Source organism: Haliaeetus albicilla, chromosome 25, assembly GCF_947461875.1.
Source record: "Haliaeetus albicilla chromosome 25, bHalAlb1.1, whole genome shotgun sequence".
Taxonomy (NCBI): Eukaryota; Metazoa; Chordata; class Aves; order Accipitriformes; family Accipitridae; genus Haliaeetus; species Haliaeetus albicilla.
This window is the reverse complement of record NC_091507.1, coordinates 16514985-16535108: the sequence shown is the minus strand read 5'-3', so window position 1 is coordinate 16535108 and position 20124 is coordinate 16514985. Positions and strand designations below refer to the sequence as shown.

The following is a 20124-nucleotide window of genomic DNA, read 5'->3' as shown; positions in this document are numbered from 1 at the left end:
CAAAAATAGCTCTGAGCCACATGTTCCCCCTCTGCTGTGCTCTGCTTGGAGGAGCAAATCTGGGTAGACATGCTCAGAACTGGCAGGGTGAGGGCAGCACCAGCTTCAAGGCAGGCTGTCTGCCTTCAACTGCTGTGGAAACCTTTCTGCATGAACTCTGTGTAACTGGGTCTCCACAGCAGCAGAGGTTATTTCGGTAGGACAGCATCACCTTGCCAGCTGGGCTCCCCTCTGGACTGACGGATGTTCAGGGAAGTTACTACTGTTTAAAGAGTGCAAGGAGGCACTGCTAATGGCGAAACAGCTCTGAAACACAACCAGAAAAAGCACATTGTATGTCTGGTAACTTGAGCAAATATCTGTAAGGGGGCAGATCAAATAACATCGGCCAGCTTGGCTGTCTGACCAGTAATATAAAGCTGTCTCAGTTAACTCACATTGGCTTTTTTCCTTTTGTTTAAGGTACGCAGTGAGACTAAAAACCCACTCAGGCCCCAATGCCACGCCAGAAGACAAACAGCTGGCAGCATTATGGTTAGTAGATCAAGATTTCCTCAGAAGGCTTCTTTTCTGCAGTGAGACAGTTCTTAAAAATCAGATGTTGGACACAGCTAGGTAGGATTATGTTGTCTATTGAAATTCAGATAATTCTTTCTGCTCCGCGAAGGTCCAGCCCTTGTATCACTGTACCAGGTCTGCATTCTGTCTCTGTAAATAAGCAATTCATACCTATTGACTGTGACAGGTCAGCTATGGTACGTCAGCATAATTAATTTTTAAATGCCTGATGGTTTGTTGTTTTTATGAGTGATGTACTTTTGTACCAATAGCTCAGTAATTTCTTTTGAGGCTGACATTTTAGGCTTGATAATCATAAATTATATTTATATTATATGGAGGGAGATACAGTGATGGTGGTAATTAAGCCTCTTGGATTACCTTCTAAATTGAGATTTCTAGACATATATGCACGCACCTTAGATTCTACAGGATGGTTGCCGATTGCTAGTAAATACTAAAATATTATTAAAATCTAATTTTAATTAATATCTATGTAGTTAATACATAAAATACCTATTACATGGTTACTGATTCTCAGTAAGTGGACATTTACAATCAGCAAGTGTGTTTTTAACATCTATTAACCATCTGTTAAAAACCCAAATTAAATGCATCTTTAGCCTCCATAAATAAGGAGTCCTAATTAAGCATTTGTAGGAAAAGGAACAAAATATTCAGAGCTGCAATTTTTTTTTTTTTTTAAATGCCCTTTCTTTGTCACTGCTTTGCTGTGCCATCGGGAGGAGCCCAGAATGCATTCATGGCAATTCCTTTAAAAACGCTTAGGTGGGAAAACAACTAAAGAACGGTTAAAAAAAAAGAAAAAGAAAAAAAAGGAAAAGCAATATTATGAAGGGTTGCTCAGAACTGCCGGAGCGCTTCGGCGTGTGCAGAACCACATCCAAATTCACAGAGCCGCTGCATCTGTTCCAGCAGAAAGGTCAGAGCGAGGGAAAGCAGCCGGTGCCTTCTCTGGGCCATGAATAGCAATCTTAACTCACCGTCTGCCAGCCAGCAGATGAGCTGACACCATTTGCATATGTGCTGTACCTGTGAAGGTGACAGAGTGAGAGTGATGGTGGCTGCGAGGCCACCGCGTCCCCCGGCTGCTCCCAGCGCCCGCCGGGCAGGCTGCCAGCCCACCGGCCCGCCCGGCTCCCCTTCTCCTAAGGAGAGGCTGTCCTCCAGCGGCCACAGGCAGAAATTCACCTGGCTGCTTTCAGGACGCGACACAGGCTGAGAAGCCCTGGCTGGGATTGGGGGGTTTTTTCCCCAAGAGGAATTTGTTCATTCGAAGGGTTTGCTGGGGTTTGGGCAGCTCCTGGGTGCGGGGAGATGGGGAGAGCTCTGCACTTCCAAACTCAAGTCGCCTTCTGGTGCTTCAGCTTGGCTCCGAGACTAAAAACTGCTTTTAAAAGTAAGGCCTCTGCTGCCAAAGGAGAAGTAAAACACACCAGATTTTTGCTTCCAAAGCTGTGTTACCGAGGGGCAATCCCACACTTGCCAGTCCAAAAGCTTGCTGGGAAAAGGTGGTGGCGAGCCCTCATTCAGAAAATAGACCGGTGCACCTAAAGCCGATAGCAAAGAAAAGAGTTTGTGCGTCCTGAATGCAGATTATCAGTTATTGTGATGCATAATTATAGTTAATAGCTATTACTCTCATTTAATTACATAGCATTAAAGGTGTGCAGCACTCTGCAGACTAACAAGGAGCACAAGGGCAGACAGTTCCGCTACAGTACATCGGGTTTTTCAGCCCGCTCCTGGTTTCCTCTGGGCAACAAATCAGGCAGGTGGCCTAGGAACAGCCTCCAGGCTCCAACGCAATCTCTGTTCTGCTTCCCGCAGAGGAGCTTGGCCAGTGAAATCTGGGCAGGTCCGATGTTTCCCTGTTTCCCAGCTATCTCCAGCTGCTGGAAGAGAGACCACTGGGTGTACACAAAATACACCCATTATAACTCTAGTTCATTATACAGGCTCCGGGCTCTTGTAATAAAGGCCCAGGATGAGATACACCAAAAGGATGCCTTTGCATTTACAAAAAGGAATAAAAAAAAAAAAATGCACTTGTTGAGTTCCAGGCCTGTAATGACCTTTTCACAGAGAGGTCTTTGGTCAAGTGTGCAGACTTCAAGTCAGAGCCAAGGCCTGGGAACCCAACCCTGCAAACCCCTCTGAGTATGGTTAGTTTAGTACCTCACTGGTAGCATTTGTCAGTGTGACCTGTCCTGGCTGCAATACCCAGTCTTGCTCATGAATCCATGGCAAAATGTGAAGTACTGTGAACAAATGGTGATGAAAACCATAAGCAAGGTACTGTCAGCATTCCACTGTGTTAGTTTGAGAATTTAAGCTAATTAATTGGGATTTCTGTTCAGGGGGCACACTTTACCTTCTGCTTTCCCTTTTGTTCTAGTTACCGCTGCCTGGCCCTTCTGTACTGGAGGATGTTCCGACTCAAGAGAGACCATGCAGTCAAGTATTCGAAAGCGCTTATTGAGTATTTCAAGGTGCATTCTTTATGACATGTTTTTAAATTGGTGTGTCATTATGGGAAATACAGCATCTTACTAAAAAAGTAGCTGTGCTGGGCTTAGTTCTTCCCCTATGAAGCCAGTAGAGTTTTACCATAGAATCCCATGGCAACACCTGATGTCTAGTCAGTTCTAGAATTGAGTCAGTACTGTGTTCATGAGGGCCCCTCTTTGCAAAATACACACTGCGTCCCTTCATGAAGGATGAGAAATTTATTGTATTAACAAGCAGGTACTTTCAGATCATTCTTGGTTGATTGTCTAGTGCTATGCAGCTCTGTTGTGAATAGGTTTTGCAGATTTTGCTCTAAGAATCCCCTCCAGGCTTACACGACCCACCAGACTACCTGTGAGTTGGAGACTTTGATCTAGATCAGTCCTCAACTGCAGGGCTTCCACTTAGCACCATCGATAGGTAGGACAGTGCAGTGGGACATGTTCTTACCCAAGGAACTGGCAATCAGCCCACGCTGACTTCAGCGGGAGTTGTATGAAAGCATCAGAGGGCAACCAAACCGCCTGCCATGTACTTGGCACGGCACTGCTGGCTCCCCCTTCCTGCTTTGCTTTGCCTGCTACTGCTTCCATTTTCTACTCTCTGCCAGGTCCAAACCTTGGTTATTTTGGATAAGACAGGAAGTCATTCAAAGTATGTTAAAATATTTTATGTGACAGGCAACCTTTCTCTGGAAAGTATCTCAAGACCAAATCCAGGTGGAGCTCACCTAGCAGTCAGTCCATCCAGCATTTGATCTAACACAAAATTAGCCTTTATCTTTCTAATTAAAAAAAAATACTATGAACATACAAGTGCTTTAAGACAAGCTGCTTTGCAGGACTTGTCTTTGAACACAGGACTCAGCTGTTAGGGGGATTTTTGCAGAGGGAGGTACCTTGAAATGAAAAACATCCATCCTTTGACATTTTGTTAATAAAAAAATTCAAATACAAGCACAAATGCTCATGACCAGATTCTGAACACATGAAGACAGTGAAGGAAATTGACAGATCTGTTATTGTCAAACTGAAATTGAAGTCACTGTAATTGCTTCTAAAAATTTAGCAACATATAATTCAACACGTTGTTTCTCTAACAAAGACTTGATTTCAGGGGAAAGAAATATGTTCCTATTACAGTACTTTATTTTTCTTTACCAGTTCAGAGAATACCTGCATTAAGAACAGGATGGTCAGGCTCTCAACCATGTAAAATGTCTCCTACTAGCAGACAGAAACTGTTTCACAGCAAACATAAAATGGACTTATACTCTGCTATAGCCAAGATGAGCTTGTTTTTTTGCAGAGCTCCTGCTGATATAATGATAGCGTAGTTTCACATTAGAAAGTATTCTCACCTTTGAAAGTAAAAATGGAAAAAAATCCATTTGCTGTAATTTTCAGTGGAAAACAAGCCAATTCTCCACTCATTTCATATTTGGTATCTAAAAGCTTTCAAAACCAAGTGACGTGAAATGCTGACTGCATTAAGAACTTCCACATATATTATCAATCAATGAAAGATTTTAAACCTTGTCACACACATTTGCAGGGAAAATTAGACACACTTTTCTTTTAGAAAAGAAAAAATGATTATTTAAATCTCCTTTTAAGCATTTTATTTCCATTATAAAAAAAAATTAATGCAGCAGAGAATTAAAAAGAAGCCACAGATATTCAGGGACGAGACACATTTGAGAGCATAAAGAAACCAGAATAATGAGTAGCAGTAAGCAAAGTGGGATAAGAGATGGTCCCTTACAATATTACACTCTTTAGAATCCTTACCCCCACCTTTCTGGTGCAGAACTGAGAGGAAGCTGGAGTAATATACCTAAAACATGAGAAAAAAGGTGTGGGAAGTGGTACAGTAAGGCAGAGGCTGGTTACATTTACAGCAGAAGTATCCTTCACTCCACTTCGGTTTTCATATTTTCCTGCCTCCAACTCTGTAAGTAAATAACGTGTACTCAGTTTCCATTACACTAGAAAGATGAAGGCCAGTAATTCTGAGACAGATCAGAAAAGAAAAGGAAAAAAAAAAAAAAAAGAAACTATTCTGTAAGAGGAACAAATGCCGACGATTCACGGGTTGGTTCTATTTAGGATGGTAAATGAGAACTTTTCGGTTTCTTCCTTTCACACCTTAGCCCTTCCTGCCAAAAAAAACCAAAACCCATCGAAGGAAGAGCCCCCTGTGGGACACTCCAAAGTTTAGTTTTCATACCACTTACATAGGATGTAGTATCAGTATCAAAATGCAGGAAGAATGCCAGGGTGCACACAGCACTGATGTGATCACTGCTAAAATACAGCCAGTTTTGGTGTGCACATGAAAGATGTGGGAACACAAGAGGAAGTTCAGAGGACACATCAAAACTGAGAAAACAAACTTTTTGAAGAGAGGCTCAGGACATGTGCCCAGCTTACTGCAGAACAGGTTAAGAGAGGATGTGATCATTGTGTATATGGAAACAGAGCTGATAATACCAGGTGACATGCAGTTTTGCTGGCATTGGACCAACAAAATTCAAAAGCTAGCACTGAAGTTCAGAAAATTAAATCTTGAAACCCTGAAACAGAATCTGTTTTTCTAACCATGAGGCCTGCTAAACATTAGAACAGGACACAGGAGAACAAGGAGGATAAATAGTGTCTTAAGATTTCTATATGACTGGCTATCCTTCTTAAAAAGAATAAAATAAAATAAAATTAAAAAGTAATTTATCTTCTGCTAAAAGTTCCTTGATTGGTGGAAAAGGGAAACTGCAGACGGAGTGTCCTGGGGAATTACTGGCCTTGAAATCTGTGAGGCTCCAAAGCCTCTTGTTTATCACTTTTCCTTCCTAAGCCATGGGACGCCAAGAGTTTTTGTACTGCTGTTAATGCTTGTAACTCCTGCAGCTTGCAACACCTGCAGCCTTGCATTTAAACAATATCCATAAACAGATCTCGAGCTGCAGGACTTCACTTGGTCTCCCATGGTTGTCAAGAAGGGAAGGTTGTTCTCCAGCACACAATTATCTGCGTGTATGGTTTCAGGGGAGAGTGCAAGGAGGTCACTTTGCTCTGAAGAATCAGAGACTGGCCATTGCTGAATATGAGGCTGCGGATGGGTTGGACTAGAAAAGTTTTGGTTTAGACTTCTGGTTTCTACATCCTTCTTTCTCACAGGCCCAGGATTAAATCAGTCACTGCATTTGGGAGAGGGGAGGAGTTTTTCCACAGGTCAAACGGGCAGGAACGTGCCAGTAAATTCTCACCAGCTCTTGCAGATTAACTACTAGAATCATTTTAGCTATTCAGTTTCTATTATTGCAGACACCTGAATTTCTCCTGCTCTGTAAACATAGTGCTTGTACAAGGTAGTCTCTCCTCAAGCAATAAAATTCTTTAGCCTAAGCACAGTCTGTATACCAGTGAGGGTCTTAACGACTGCAGGTATACAAGAGATCACACTAAATGATCTAATGTCCCTTTCGGGGACGGTCTGGGTAACCCTTCAGCTAGAACAACCACCAGTCTACAAGGGCAGTCTCTCTGACCCTGTGAATGCTGCCGTATTCAGACCAAGGAGAACAGCTCCAAGAGGAGCAATCGTGAACAACATTCTTCAGCCTGGTGGTTAAAACACCCATCTGAGCTGAGGGAGCCTCATGTTCACATCCCTGTGGTCAGCCAGGCTGAGCAGACTTGCACAGTCTCACAGGTCCTAGGGGAATGACATTTGTCTTTGGGGGCAGGAGGAAATCTGTCTGGTTTTCTCTATCACAAGAAATTCCAGCCTAAACCTCACAAAGAGTCCTAGCAGCACTTTCTTCTGAACTCCCAGGATTTCTGTGAAAAGTTTCTGTTTCAACTAACAGGTTTTCCTAATCTGCCCCCATCCCCAATAGACTGTGATTTGGGTCTGTGCTGCAGCACTGCTTCATCACAACACCAAACTAGGCTGAGTGGGTTTATTGCATCAGGAGACTTGAATAGTTCTATCTGCACAATTTTTTCTTTACATTTCTTTACTTTTATACTGCTTAATGTTCTTCATTTCATAGTCTTATATAAATTATAGGCATTGTGAATTATTTTTTCCTTTACAGAATTCATCAAAAGCTGCCCAGAACCCATCTCCTTGGGGTGCCAGTGGAAAGTAAGTCATACAGAAACTTACATCATTGGCAGTCAGATTGGCAGTCAGAAATTATATTTTCTTACCTGCAGTATGTTCTGATACTCTCATGGTTTTAATCCCAACACCTTTTAAGTAACTGTATTAACATCTGTTTCCAGGAGCACAGGCACTCCATCACCGATGTCCCCTAGCCCTTCTCCAGTCAGCTCTGTAGGATCCCAGGGGAGCACAGGGGCCCCTTCCCCATCTCCTATCATCAGCATCCCACAGCGCATTCATCAGATGGCCGCCAACCACGTCAGCATCACCAACAGCATCCTGCATAGCTATGACTACTGGGAGATGGCTGACAACCTGGCCAAGGAAAACAGAGGTGAGTGAGTCAAGGCAATGGACTATTCGAGAAGACTGTCACGTGATCAGGGAAATAACTATTTTGATAGGAATCCTGTCTGCAAGGTAGGACTGCAGAGGTGATTTTTTTTCTTCAGTCTGCTCCTAGGCTGTTCCAAAATGGCCCCAAAAGACAATTTTGATAGCCGTCTCTCTCAGAAGCATGTAACTTTTTTCTTTATTTGGCTGGTCAGGACTGGTGACAGAGAGGTCACAGACATAGCTATGGGTACCATTCAGTGCCATCTGTGTCATTCTGGAGAGAAAGGTTTGTGGGAGGTCAGGCAGCTTCCTGCCCCCCAAAGTCGTGGAGCTGGATGGGATGTGTTTAGCCAGACCACGTCAAAAAGCAGGAGCACACTTCCCTTCTGCAGAAGGAATAACATACCCCTAGCCCTCTCCCCACCCAAGCAGACACAGATGGGAATGAGGTACCTTGCTCCACCTTCAGAGCAAACTTCTATCAGCTGAACTGGTTTCCATGAGCAAGTGCCTCAGCACCTGACTTGATGGTAAAGTATTCCTTGGTTTTCAAGCTAATTTATGTATTTATGGCAGGGGCGTGGGCAGGATTCAAATCAAAATGGGGACACCTAAGTGTAGGTGTGCGTATATGAGTTGAGGGGCTAATCTCCCATTGCAGTTGATGGAGCTTTGTTCAATACAAACAGCAGAGAGCTATTCAGTTCACCCTGAAGGGGAGACAGGAACACAATTCAATTGCCTAACCATAGCTGCCAAATGCCATCCTTACCTACACAGCCACTCCAGAAGTCTCCTGTACGTCCTGTGTTAGATCTGCCATGCCAGGCTATATATATCAACTGCCTTTTGAGAGCACCTCAAATGGGCACTACATGCCTCCCAGCAGGCAACTGAATTAAGTCCCTAGTGGCTAGTTAGCCAAATTACTCTATAGGCTGGGTTGACCATGTTGTACAGGCCTCTATTTCTCTGTCATAGTAGCTTAAATATCTAGCATATGTACAGATAGACACTTGTGTGTAGACTTTTTGATGCAGTTGTCCTTAATCTCAAAATAAATCTTGCCCAGCATCTGTTTTCTTTATCAAGACTCACTGGAAATTAATGAAAAGCAAAGCCAAAGAACTCACTGTTTTGTTCTTTAAAAAGAAAATTGTTGTGCATCAGCCTGTAACATCATGAACCACAGGGCTTTAAAATTAATCTCACCAGCACTAAACTTTCATTCCCATGAAATGTTCAGCTTGACTCAATTTGCAAGAGAATAAAATCTATTAAAGGGTGACAAGTAGCAAATACAGCTTCACTCTTCTGATGCTGAATCTTTTTTTCCCTGTAGATTTTTTTAACGACTTGGACGCATTGATGGGACCTATCACCTTGCACAGCAGTATGGAGCATTTAGTTCAATACACTCAACAAGGACTTCACTGGGTGCGGAATAGCGCTCACTTGTCATAATGACTGTGTGCCATTCACATGGACAGTATACCTTCCATGGATAATTCAGTTATTCTGGACACTGTGCTACAGAAATAGTCAACCACAGCATTGATCCAAACAAAGGTGAATATTTCTTCAACATTGAGCAAAATTTTTCTGAGTGTAGACATGTGCATATGTACAATATACAATGATGTCTCTTCAGAATGAATTGTTCTGTACCACTCTCCAAACATCTTCACACACTAGAAATACTAGAAAGAACTGATCTTAATGCACAAAACATACCCTTTCTATTCTTGTGCTGAAAAACTCAGAAACCAAAATCTCATGGGCTGATTGAACCAAGTGCAATAAGCACAGATCCCTATTCAGGAAAGCTCTCAATAGATTCTTAACTTTAAGCTTGTACTGAAATCCCATTGACTTCAGCAGAGCTTAAGCACATACACAAGGGCTTTCCTGGACTGGAATGGATGAGGGCAAATCATAGACATGGAGAGCTTTTACTGCGAGCATGGACATGCCACAGAAGTTTCAAAATTAATGTGCCATCCACCTGTTACTTCCCCACTGGGGCACACAGAGGAGTTGTGTAGTCCACATCAAGTTGGAGAAAGACGGCATTCCTTCATGTGCAATAAGTTTCAACAAATTGCGCACATTTGTTTATCTCCTGTCTTTTTAAATAACTTTAGCTCTTGTTCAGCTCCTCACCAACAGTATAACCTACCAGTATCAAGCAAAAAGCCTGAAAACACATACGCTGATAGCAAGAACTTAAAGGAGTTGGTCGAAAATTGCATTCTGTTACTGACACTAAAGAGATAAATGAAAAAATATGGCAAACTGCTATCCACTTAGTAAAGAAAATGTGTTAATTTCAGCTGCGTACACACAGAGGGACAGAGAGATATCTATAACAGCTGTTGGCTTTGCATGGGAAGGCTTCATCCCACAGATTTTTACTTTCATATCTTTTTCATCTAGCAGAAGCTTGCAGCATTTTCTTCTAGGCTGTATGGGAGCATTACATGCAATTTCCTTTATCTGGGAAGCTGAGTTTGCTGCTCATCAGGCTAAGAACTGTTTCCTATCATAATCCTCTCACTCTTCATGCATAATCCTCAACTAGGCTTTAATGTTTCTTGATTTATGGAATGTTTTCAATTTCTGTTGACAGGCTGTGTTTTTCATGCCAGAAGAATTAATCCCACAATAATTGGAGTTTAATTTGGGTCAGCTGGGGTCAAGGCCAGTTCATATCAACTGTGCTTGCATTCGGTGCATTTTTGTTCATTTTCAGTGGTTTTCACACATTTAGTTTTCTTTTTCTGTGTTGGAGATACAGGGGTTTTGCATCAGATTTACAGCCTTTACTCAAGTCAGCAGCTCCAGTGACTTTCAATGGACTGTTCTTGTCCAAGTCAGTGGTTGGACCCTTTGATTGTTGTTTTCTAATCTAATTTACTTATATCTTAAGGAAATGTGAGTACAAAAGACTCTTTCAATAGAAGATACAAGTAGAAGTAGCCACTGATATCGATGGTTGATTGATTGGTCCTTGATGCCTTTTTTTTTCCTCCCCCATTTTTGAAGAGCTGCATTTTGAAAAAAAGATACCAAACAGTGCAGCACGTTTGCTCAGTAAAATGTCTTTGGTGACACAGGCTGTATGTACCCTGTGGTAAAGAGTGGGCTTGAGAGCACACTGAGCCCCACATACCTGCATTTTTTGGTCAAGGCTGGTTACTGTAGCTCCAGCTGTCACTCAGAGCATTCACCCTGTTCTTTGAAGCAGCTCAGTGGGGTAGCTACTGAGGAACCGCTCAGCCCCAAGCCATCCTGAGCCAATATTTATGTGCCCATTGGTGCTCAGATGCTTCTCCCACAAGAGAAGTCCTGAGCTCAGGCTGTGGTCACCTCTTAGCATGGTCTTGAGTGTTACAGTGTGGCTGGCTTTAAGAGTGAACATGGACCTGCCTTTAAATGACAAAATACACATCCTCCAAGTCCTCCCATCACTCTTAACTCTGGCTCTTACCCACCCCAGAAGGAACACAATTTTTTTGGTCACAAGTATCATGGAGAACTTGATCGGTGCCTTTCTGTTTATCACTTGCCTGATCTTCAGCTGTGGAAGTCTGTCGTGATTTACTAGACTAGTAGCAATGGATTCTGTCAGCTGCTTCAATACCATATGAAGGTACTGTGGGATTTCTCCTCAGATTAGGAAAGTGAAATTCCAGTTAGACTAGCTTCTGTTTTCTTTGACAGTGCCTATGATGTTTATCTTCAGATAAGTTTGGGGGTTTTGGAGCCCTTACTGCTATTTGAGAAATTTTAGAAGTGACATATATTACTTGCCTTAAATGGAGTTTAGTTTTATTGCACATGTGGCATTTGAGTTTCAAATATGGAACTTTGAAGCATGTTTATTTTACTAAGATCGGGATATTTTTCTTAATCACGATGAACTCTTTGTATGGATGTAATATGTCAAGAAACTTCAAAGAAATGCAAGAATTAATGCTGTCCTGTTGTAACATTTCCAAGTACTAAGGATCTCATGTAGATGATTGTCCTTTCTTGTACCTTGTTCTTATATGGAATTATTCCAGCTAAAATACCCATTACTTCCATGGAAAAACACGCTGGGTTTTAGTTTTTGTGCTGGCATCATCTGTGTTGTCTGATGAGCACACTGAGCCTTAACTTCTGGTGGTGTAAGAGGATGAAATAGCAGCCATTTAAACCAACTAGATGTATAAATAGATTAGGGCTTTTGGCCTTCTCTCCATAGGGTTTATTGCAGCTATACTCTTTTGGTGAGATTACTTAGAATACTCTTTTGTGCAGACTATTTGCTGTATACGGTTGCTGCTGTTTAGATGACTGAATGTGGCATGGTGACAACAAATACTTCATTTCATCTTCTTAGGGCCTGGTCTGGAAAAGTGCATGTGGCTTTTAGGTCTGGTCCAATTAAGCATATGCTCCACCTTAAGAACCTGAATAGTCTTAGGCACCTCACCATGAGTCAAAGGTGCTCTGTGTGTTCTGGATGGGACCAGAGGAGACTGTCCTTTGGGGTTCCATGAAAGACACTGGCTTGTTTTAATCTGTTGTAAAAGTCCAGGAACATGCAGGCTTCTTTACGCCATAGCAATGTTCAGGTTCATTTGGGGAAAGTAAGAAGTCATTCCGTACAAATCCAGAAGGATTATGCCTGGAGGAAGAGGTTTTCTTACAAACAGAGGCTTCTGAATCAGTCAGGGTTGGTAAAGCAATGGGAATGGATTCAAAGGAACTATGTATCGTAGGTGGATGCAAAAAATACAGAGCAGCCTATAGGATCCTCACAGACAGCAAGATCATACAGGCCCCTTGGCCTTAATCCTTTATAGTATTCTGTGGTGGCATGAGTGACAGGTAAGAACAAAATGTATGCAGAGGTTCAAGTGTGGCCAAAAGCCAAGCATAGTCCTCCCTGTCGCACAGCAGGATATCCCAACCCCTTGTTTGCCTATTCTTTTATCCAAATATCGCAGGGCTCCAAAGGAAGAGATTATAGTGAACAGAGGACCTTAGGTAAAGGAGGTTAAGAAGATCAAGCCCTAAGTGTAGATACGAACACATATGTATATACTGTAAATCTAAATAGTAATAAAAGTCACTCAGCATGAAGGATATTACTAGTGCCTACCATTGATCATCAAGTACTCATCACTGAGCAGCCATACCACCTCAGAAGTGCAGTAGCTGTTATCAAAATAATTTGTGTGGCTAATTAATTTATAAGAAATGCACCTTTGGGACTGTGCCATAGTATCTCTCTTGTAATACAAATGTTCAACCATTTTTCATGGCTACTGATTCAAATCTACAACACTGAAATGTCAGGATATCTTTTTTTCCCTAGATGAGGACATATACTTAGACCTGGCTAATCTGCGCTTAGTTTATCTACCCAAGAGACTTTAGTAGTCACCAGCCTTAACGCATGTACAGTATATACTATTCACTGATTTAGTTGTAGGTTTTAATCCGAATGAAATTGGAATTTGTGAAATGACTTGGATTAATGGCATCTGCCTCAGATACCCTGCAGATGTGACATTAAATGATTCATGATTTTAAGCAGGAAAGGTTGAATTTTATGTAAATAACAGTGGATGAATTCCTTAATCTTTTTACAAGAAGGTTTTTTTTAAATGAAAAGATTGTCAAAGCAATAGGTATTTTAACTCCCCTAAATTTTCTGGAGGGTCATGGCTTCATGGTCAAAGCTATATTAAGAACATCTCCTTCTGCAATATGCCTTGCCTTTACATAATCCTCTTAATGCTTAATATGTCAGAAAGAAATGTTTCTTTTTCACAGCGATAGCAACGTTTCCCTCCCCCATTCAGGGAGAATCCTCAAACTAAAGAATAAAATCTCTTGGCACAATAGAAATACAAACAATGCCTGAAGAATATGGACTTGTTAAGATAACAATAGAAGTTTGGCTGGCACAGACCTAACATGCCTCTCGTTTTGATATCTTTTTGTGACCATTTACATCACATATTTGAACTCATTGTGTTTGAACTAGAGAATTAGTCTGATTTTCATGTCTTAAAAAGACCTGGTAGGTCTGATCACTATCATAATTATAATTGTTACATTAGCTTATGTGCTGTGCACTGAGGGCTGGGAAGGCATGTAACCATAGATAAATTTGTCAGAATGCATTCAGAAAAGCATTTGGATGATCTTATGTCTAGTCTGTCTCAAAAACTGGAGAACAATGTCTTTCACCCAATATTGTTAACCTGAAAATTTGGCTACTTTAATGTCTCTCATAAACCTACCATTTGCTCTCAATAAGGCCAAGACTCCATTTCCAGTGTCAATGGTTGCCATGATGTAAATTCTTCTTAAGGTTAATTAACAAACTGAGAAGGTCACTTTAGGCCCTGTTTGTGCTTACTTCACTAAAGCTACAGAGAGGAAAAACACTAAGATTTGGAGCATCCAAGGCTCCATCGTTCTTTCAAGACTATGGTTTTTCCTCAGTGAGACAGGCGGGATTTGGCTGGGGCTATTTCTTCATGTAATTCCTCTGCCTCCGCTTGCTGTCTGGCTCTATTGCTCTTGGTATTCCGCAAGTATGCCTGCACTTTCAGGGGTGTTTTCTACTTTGGCAGCCCAACCTACCTTTCAAACGGGATGCTAAAGCATGGAGCAAGTAACCCGCAGACTGCATAAAGGGCCTTGCTTTCCCCCACAAAACTGGCAGCAAATACAGCAAGGCTCCTTCTCTTTTCTGATCTGTGTAGCTTGAATCTCACACACTGTAGCTTGAATCCCAGCCTCATCCCTGCTGCCCTTGAAGGACTCCAGAGGGTCCAAGGAAAGCAACAGAATGACGAAAAAAATGGGGATTTCCTCTGTCCCAAGGCGCATATTCCTTTTTGGGAGTGAATATAGATAACAGCATGGATCATAAGGCACTCAGGTCTCATGTTTCTCATATGTACTAACACAGGGATACTTAACACTTATCTGCCTCATAGGGCTTTATGAGAATTAATTAATGTTTGCAAATCACTTTGTATCCTCAGAAGGAAAGTGCTGTAGAAGAGCTATGGAAAAAACTGCTAAGTACACTGGATGAATTTCACCCATGAGTCCAGAGCTGCAAGACCCTCAAAATCCTTAAATACCATGTAAGCTCTCAATGTAAGCACCAGAGTATATATAACTTGTGCTTAGCGCTGAGGGGAGTCACAGCCTAGGTGAAATTGCCGTTCCCAGAGTATCTATAACTTTGATCCTGGTAGAGGGCAAGAATCACAACAGTACATAATGGGACAAGCAGTATAGGTTAACCAAGTGCCGTGTAGCCATCCTAAGAATTTCAAATCTTTTTGTGTCTTTGAGCCACTTTGTCTTTCTGTGAAAGAAATTTGCTTCCCCAGTTGTACCAAGTCTGTTTCTCATAACAGCCTCAGAAGTATTCAAATCATTTGTTATTCCAAATCCAGCTTCAAATAGCTTCAAATCAGTGGAAATTTTCTTTTAGAATGGTGCACTGCAGAGGGGACTTAACAAAACATAAAAAAAATTGTCTCTCATAACAAAATAAGTGTCTGTGATGCACATTACCAGTAACTGAGCTGGGAAGATATGTTGGGAGCACAATGTTCAGGGAGTTGCCTTCCCAAATCACACCATCGTTAGCCAGCACCCCCAGGTCATACTCCCAGCTCTGTTCTGGCACATTACCTCTAGAAGTCATCAATAAAGCACTTCACCAAGGATTGAACACCAGTCAAGTCAACAAAATGTTTCTATTGCTGTTCATGGTATTCAGGCAATACTAACAAATTCTTCCTTCCTTAGCACCAGTTATCCTTTTCTCCTCCACTTGGCATTCTTAGATACGGAATTCTCACCTTGTCAACAGACATGAAAGGAAATACTTCCTGCAGGAACAAGCTAGACATCTATAGATAACATTTACCAAACATTAGCAAAGGACAGGCCCTTCTTAGTAATTTTCTCACTTCCATTTTGGGAAATATTTGTCTTGAAAAAGGATATTTTCATTTGCAGTTTGGATTTATCATAGCATGAGAGAATCAGAGAATGGTTTGGGTTGAAAGGGACTTTAAAGATCATCTAGTCCAAGCCCCCTGCCATGGGCAGGGACAACTTCAGCCAGACCAGATTGCTCAGAGCCGCTTCCAATCTGGTCTTGAACACTTCCAGGGATGGGGCATCCACAACCTCTCTGGGCAACCTGCTCCAGTGCCTCACCACCCTCATAGTGAAGAATTTCTTCCTTATGTCCAATCTAAATCTACCCTCTTTCAGTTGAAAACTGTTGCCCCTTGTTCTGTCACTACAGGCCCTGGTAAAAAAAGTCTTTCTCCATCTTTCTTATCAGTTCCCTTCAAGTATTGAAAGGCCACAATAAGGTCTCCCCGGAGCCTTCTCTTCTCCAGGCTGAACAACAGCAACTCTCTCAGCCTGTCTTCATAGGAGAGGTGTTCCAGCCCTCTGATCATCTTGGTGGCACTCCTCTGGATCCGCTCAAACAGGTCCCTGTCTTTCTTGTACCGGAGACCCCAGAGCTGGACGCAGAACTGCAGGTGGGGTCTCACCAGAGCAGAGCAGAGGGGCAGAATCCCCTCCCTCGACCTGCTGGCCATGCTGCTTGTGATGCAGCCCAGGATACGGTTGGCTTTCTGGGCTGTGAGCACGTTACCAGCTTGTGTCCAGCTTTTCATCCACCAGTACCACCAAGTCCTTCTCCACAGGGCTGCCCTCAATCAGTACATCCCCCGTCTGTATTGATATTGGGGCTTGGCCCAACCCAGGTGCAGGACCTTGCACTTGGCCTTGTTGAACCTCATGAGGTCACACGGGTCCTCTCCTCAAGTCTGTCAAGGCCCCTCTGGATGTCAAGGTCCCTTTGGGGGTCTGCCTTCACAAACAAGTCCGTCTTCCATTTGCATAAGGTGCTATATGGGAAGATGGGAACTTCTGGCTTTCTCCAGCAAATCACACATAGCTAACTAGTGTCATATCAATACAGTAATTCATTTATTAGCTCCTCGGCCTTTCATTTTGCCTTCATGGCCCCACACTCAGCTCTTCTGCAGTTCTAGACATATTCTTCCTCAACCCCATCTCCCAGCCTGGGCTTGTGACATACAGGATAAGGTAGAGCTGAAATTACTCACAGGAAAGAAGATGGAGGGCAGTGCAGAGGTGCTCCGAGCAGCTCGAGACCTCTCTGCGTTCTTCTCGTGTTACTGATCTGCTTGAATGAGCATTGCTGCTTTATGGCCCTGCAGTAGAACCAGCAGGAACTGGTGGTCTCACACCTGTGCAAGGACCTTTTTTAGGCCATTAAGGACACACAATCAGCCTTGTAACAATTCACTGGGGTTAAATAGCAAGAGAAGGTGGAATGAGAGAGAAACAAGGTCCTAAATTAAACACAGAAGTTGGGATTCACCTCATCTTGTACTGAAGGTCTAAAATAAGCACAACGAATTACACCCTAGAAAGGCTTGTTTCTGTCCACTGGCTACAAAGGGAATTTAGGTGATAAGCTCAAATACAGGGATGCTATAAATCCCACCCCAGCTAACAAGAGTGCCTGCTGAAATTGGTAAATACCTTAGGATGCGCTGGTGTAGGATGGGGCTGAGATCACGTTGGGAGGGAGCAGATATGCAGGAAAATAGGTATGTGGTAAATACATTTATTTCTGAGTTAAAGCATACATTTTAGACTTGGACCATCTCTTGCCCACTCTCTAATTCCCTGTGCCCAAATCCAAAGAAGTAAGTAGTTCCTTGAGGACTGAATGTGCACCTTGCTTCTATTAAGATTACTGAAATATCAAGAAAATATATTTTACAATTTACTAAACACTCACAGGCACTTTTTCTGTATGTGTTCTGGAAGTAGAGCTGGCTTCCCTTAAACAGAAGAAACAGTTTTTCTGTAGATGGCGAAAGAGAAGAGATTGGCTGTGAGCCCACATGAGGCCAATATTACTCTTTTTTATGGAAATTCAACAGCATTTTTCAATTCATTATGTGACAATGGCAATTTTCTCCATGATGAACAGCCTGTAGGCCACCCCAGACCACCTAAAGCTTGTGGCCTGCCTGCAGACCAGCAGTCCCACAGCAGCTCCCAGGGCTGGCCAGGCAGTGTCCCTTGCTGCCGGTGGAGGCAGAAGGAACCGTGTTGTGTTGAGAACTTCAGAGCAGCCGGATTAAGGTGTGCTTGAGGTGCCACTGGTAGGCTGTCTCTTTCCGCAGACGGCAACCGGAGGGGCGGGAGCCGAGGCAGAGGATCCAGGCAGTGTGAGAGCTGCTCTCCGGGCAGCCCGAGGCTGACCCCTGGTCCTCCTGTGCAGGGACATTGCTCCGTGCTGACCATGGCAGATGGAGACGATAACTGCTGTAACACATCACGGCTGCACACACACTTACTGCTTACAGCAACTCCCTGCCTTCCTGGGTGTATTATTAATGAAACCCTGGACTGCGGTGGCGTTCGCTGACCAGGGCCACGTTGGTAGGCATCCCACAGAGACTCTCTTCCATGGAGTTGCCACCATGCAGAAGCCAAAACTAAACCACGCTGCGGGTGGGTGGGGAAGACAGTACAGGGCAGCCAAAATAACAAGATTCTTAAATTTGTCATTACTTCTCCAGCCAGTTGCATTAGTTGCAGTAGTCCTAATTCCGTCCCCATTTCCCACACCGCGTGTAGCACCAGTGGCTGAAAAGGCAATGCGGCGGTCCCAGTGTGGGGTCCAGCCACCGACCGTCCTGCCGGGCGCGCTGGCAGCACGGACGGTGCATGGTGGGATACTGGCACTTTGCGACTCTTCCCCACCTCCCCTTTTCACTCAGCAAACTTCTACGCAAGCGTCCCTGGCCAGATGAGGTACGCAAAGGTCAGCTTATGCCCAGAATTGTTTTTGTTACGAACCGCAGAAATGCATTTCCATATTTCATTTACAGCAACAAATGTCAGCAGACTTTTTTTTTAAATTATTCTAGTCAGGATGGCTTTATTTGCAGCTTATAAAATATCGCTGATCTTCCTCTCCGAGGGTGTGCTACCTGAGGCCTCCCCCACCCAGCCAAAGCTATAGCAGTTTATCTTTCCACTGACCATAATCCCACAATATGTCCCCATACAGCAGGCAATATTGTTTACACAGGTTAATAAACAGAGTATTCTGTACAGTAATTTATGCTGTAAAGTATGTACATATATCACGGTAGCAGTCACAAATGCTTTAAACTGCCTTATTTATTAGATCGGTTAGCATTTCCCCCCGTGCTCCAGAATACTTTAAATTATTTTTACCTTTCACATTAGGTATTTTTTTTAGTTACTGCATTTTGACCCAATTATTGACAAAAAAAAAAGAAATTGGTCTTTACAGTAAGTAGATATCTAAAACTTAGGTAGAAATAGCAAATTCACTGCCCATCCAACTAATACAGCTCTGATTATGATTAAAATTAAACATGGCATACTCTTATCTGTGTATCATAATATATGCCAGAAATCATATTCCACTTGTGATCAATACAAACAAGAGCTTTAGTAACTTTCACCTATTTCATTCTTCCATTGTGAGACAAAAAAAAATAATAAATTACTTAATCTAAAATGTTCCCCATGTGAGCCCTGGCCTTATTCCTCCCTCAGGCAAAACTCATATTGGCTTCAGTGGGAGCTTTACCTAAGTAAAAGTACAACACAGGAACATTACAAAAATAAATATATCACGTATGAACAGTACTTGTGCTTTGTAGTCATTCCTTTTCTCTTTAGTAAGCAACATAGGGTAAACGCTACATCTGTAACGCTCCTGTCTCACTCCTTCCTTTTTGCTGTACGAGTAAAAAACTGAGATTCAAAACCAATTGTATTTGTTCCATTCGCTCAAGCAAAATAGAAATCTTTTGGGGATCAGTTCCGAGTCAAACTAGATAATGCAAGAAAATTCTGCTTTTGTTTGTTTTCATGTTAAATTATGTTACACAATTAAACAGGTTCATGTGTACAAAGGCAATGAAATTCTTAATGACTTGTTTTACTGTTTGGAGATTTTGCTATGTCCACAGTTCATACAAAACTCATGTAGCACAGTTTCTGGGATGGTGAAAAATCCTACTGTAATGTAACAGAATGAGCCTTAAGGATTTGTAAGAATAAGCACTTTTATATTAAAAAGCAAATATTAATTCATCAGTAAGATTACTTTTTTAATGTGACAATAAACCATGAAATCAACATCCTTCTGTCTCAATTATGCCTCATCTGTCTCTTTCTTAAACCTTTTTCTGAGGGAAAAATTGCATGGTTTTGTGTTACAGCTTTCGGGTCCCATCGCAGCTGCCTGTGCTCTTGCCTAAGCCACCCACCCTTCTCCACACTTCCTTCATGGGTGAGCTCTTTTGAAACCTTTGTACAAAGAAGGAGGAAAGGCTCATTCATCACAGCAGATCTCATTAACAAGGCACTGGATTTAACTGGAGTGTCTGA

At 42.5% G+C, this 20124-nt stretch overlaps 1 protein-coding gene across 1 annotated transcript in view; it reads left to right on the top strand.

Annotated features, from left to right (window-relative positions):
- Nucleotides 1-19888, top strand: part of AFF3 (ALF transcription elongation factor 3) — a 337764-nt gene extending 317876 nt beyond the window's left edge. The window contains exons 17-21 of the mRNA XM_069770080.1: nt 463-534; nt 2978-3071; nt 7190-7239; nt 7380-7594; nt 8939-19888. Coding sequence (XP_069626181.1) covers nt 463-534; nt 2978-3071; nt 7190-7239; nt 7380-7594; nt 8939-9060 — 553 coding nt within the window. The 3' untranslated portion in view covers nt 9061-19888. The remainder of the gene's footprint in view (nt 1-462; nt 535-2977; nt 3072-7189; nt 7240-7379; nt 7595-8938) is intronic.
- The last annotated feature ends 236 nt before the right edge of the window (nt 19889-20124 follow it).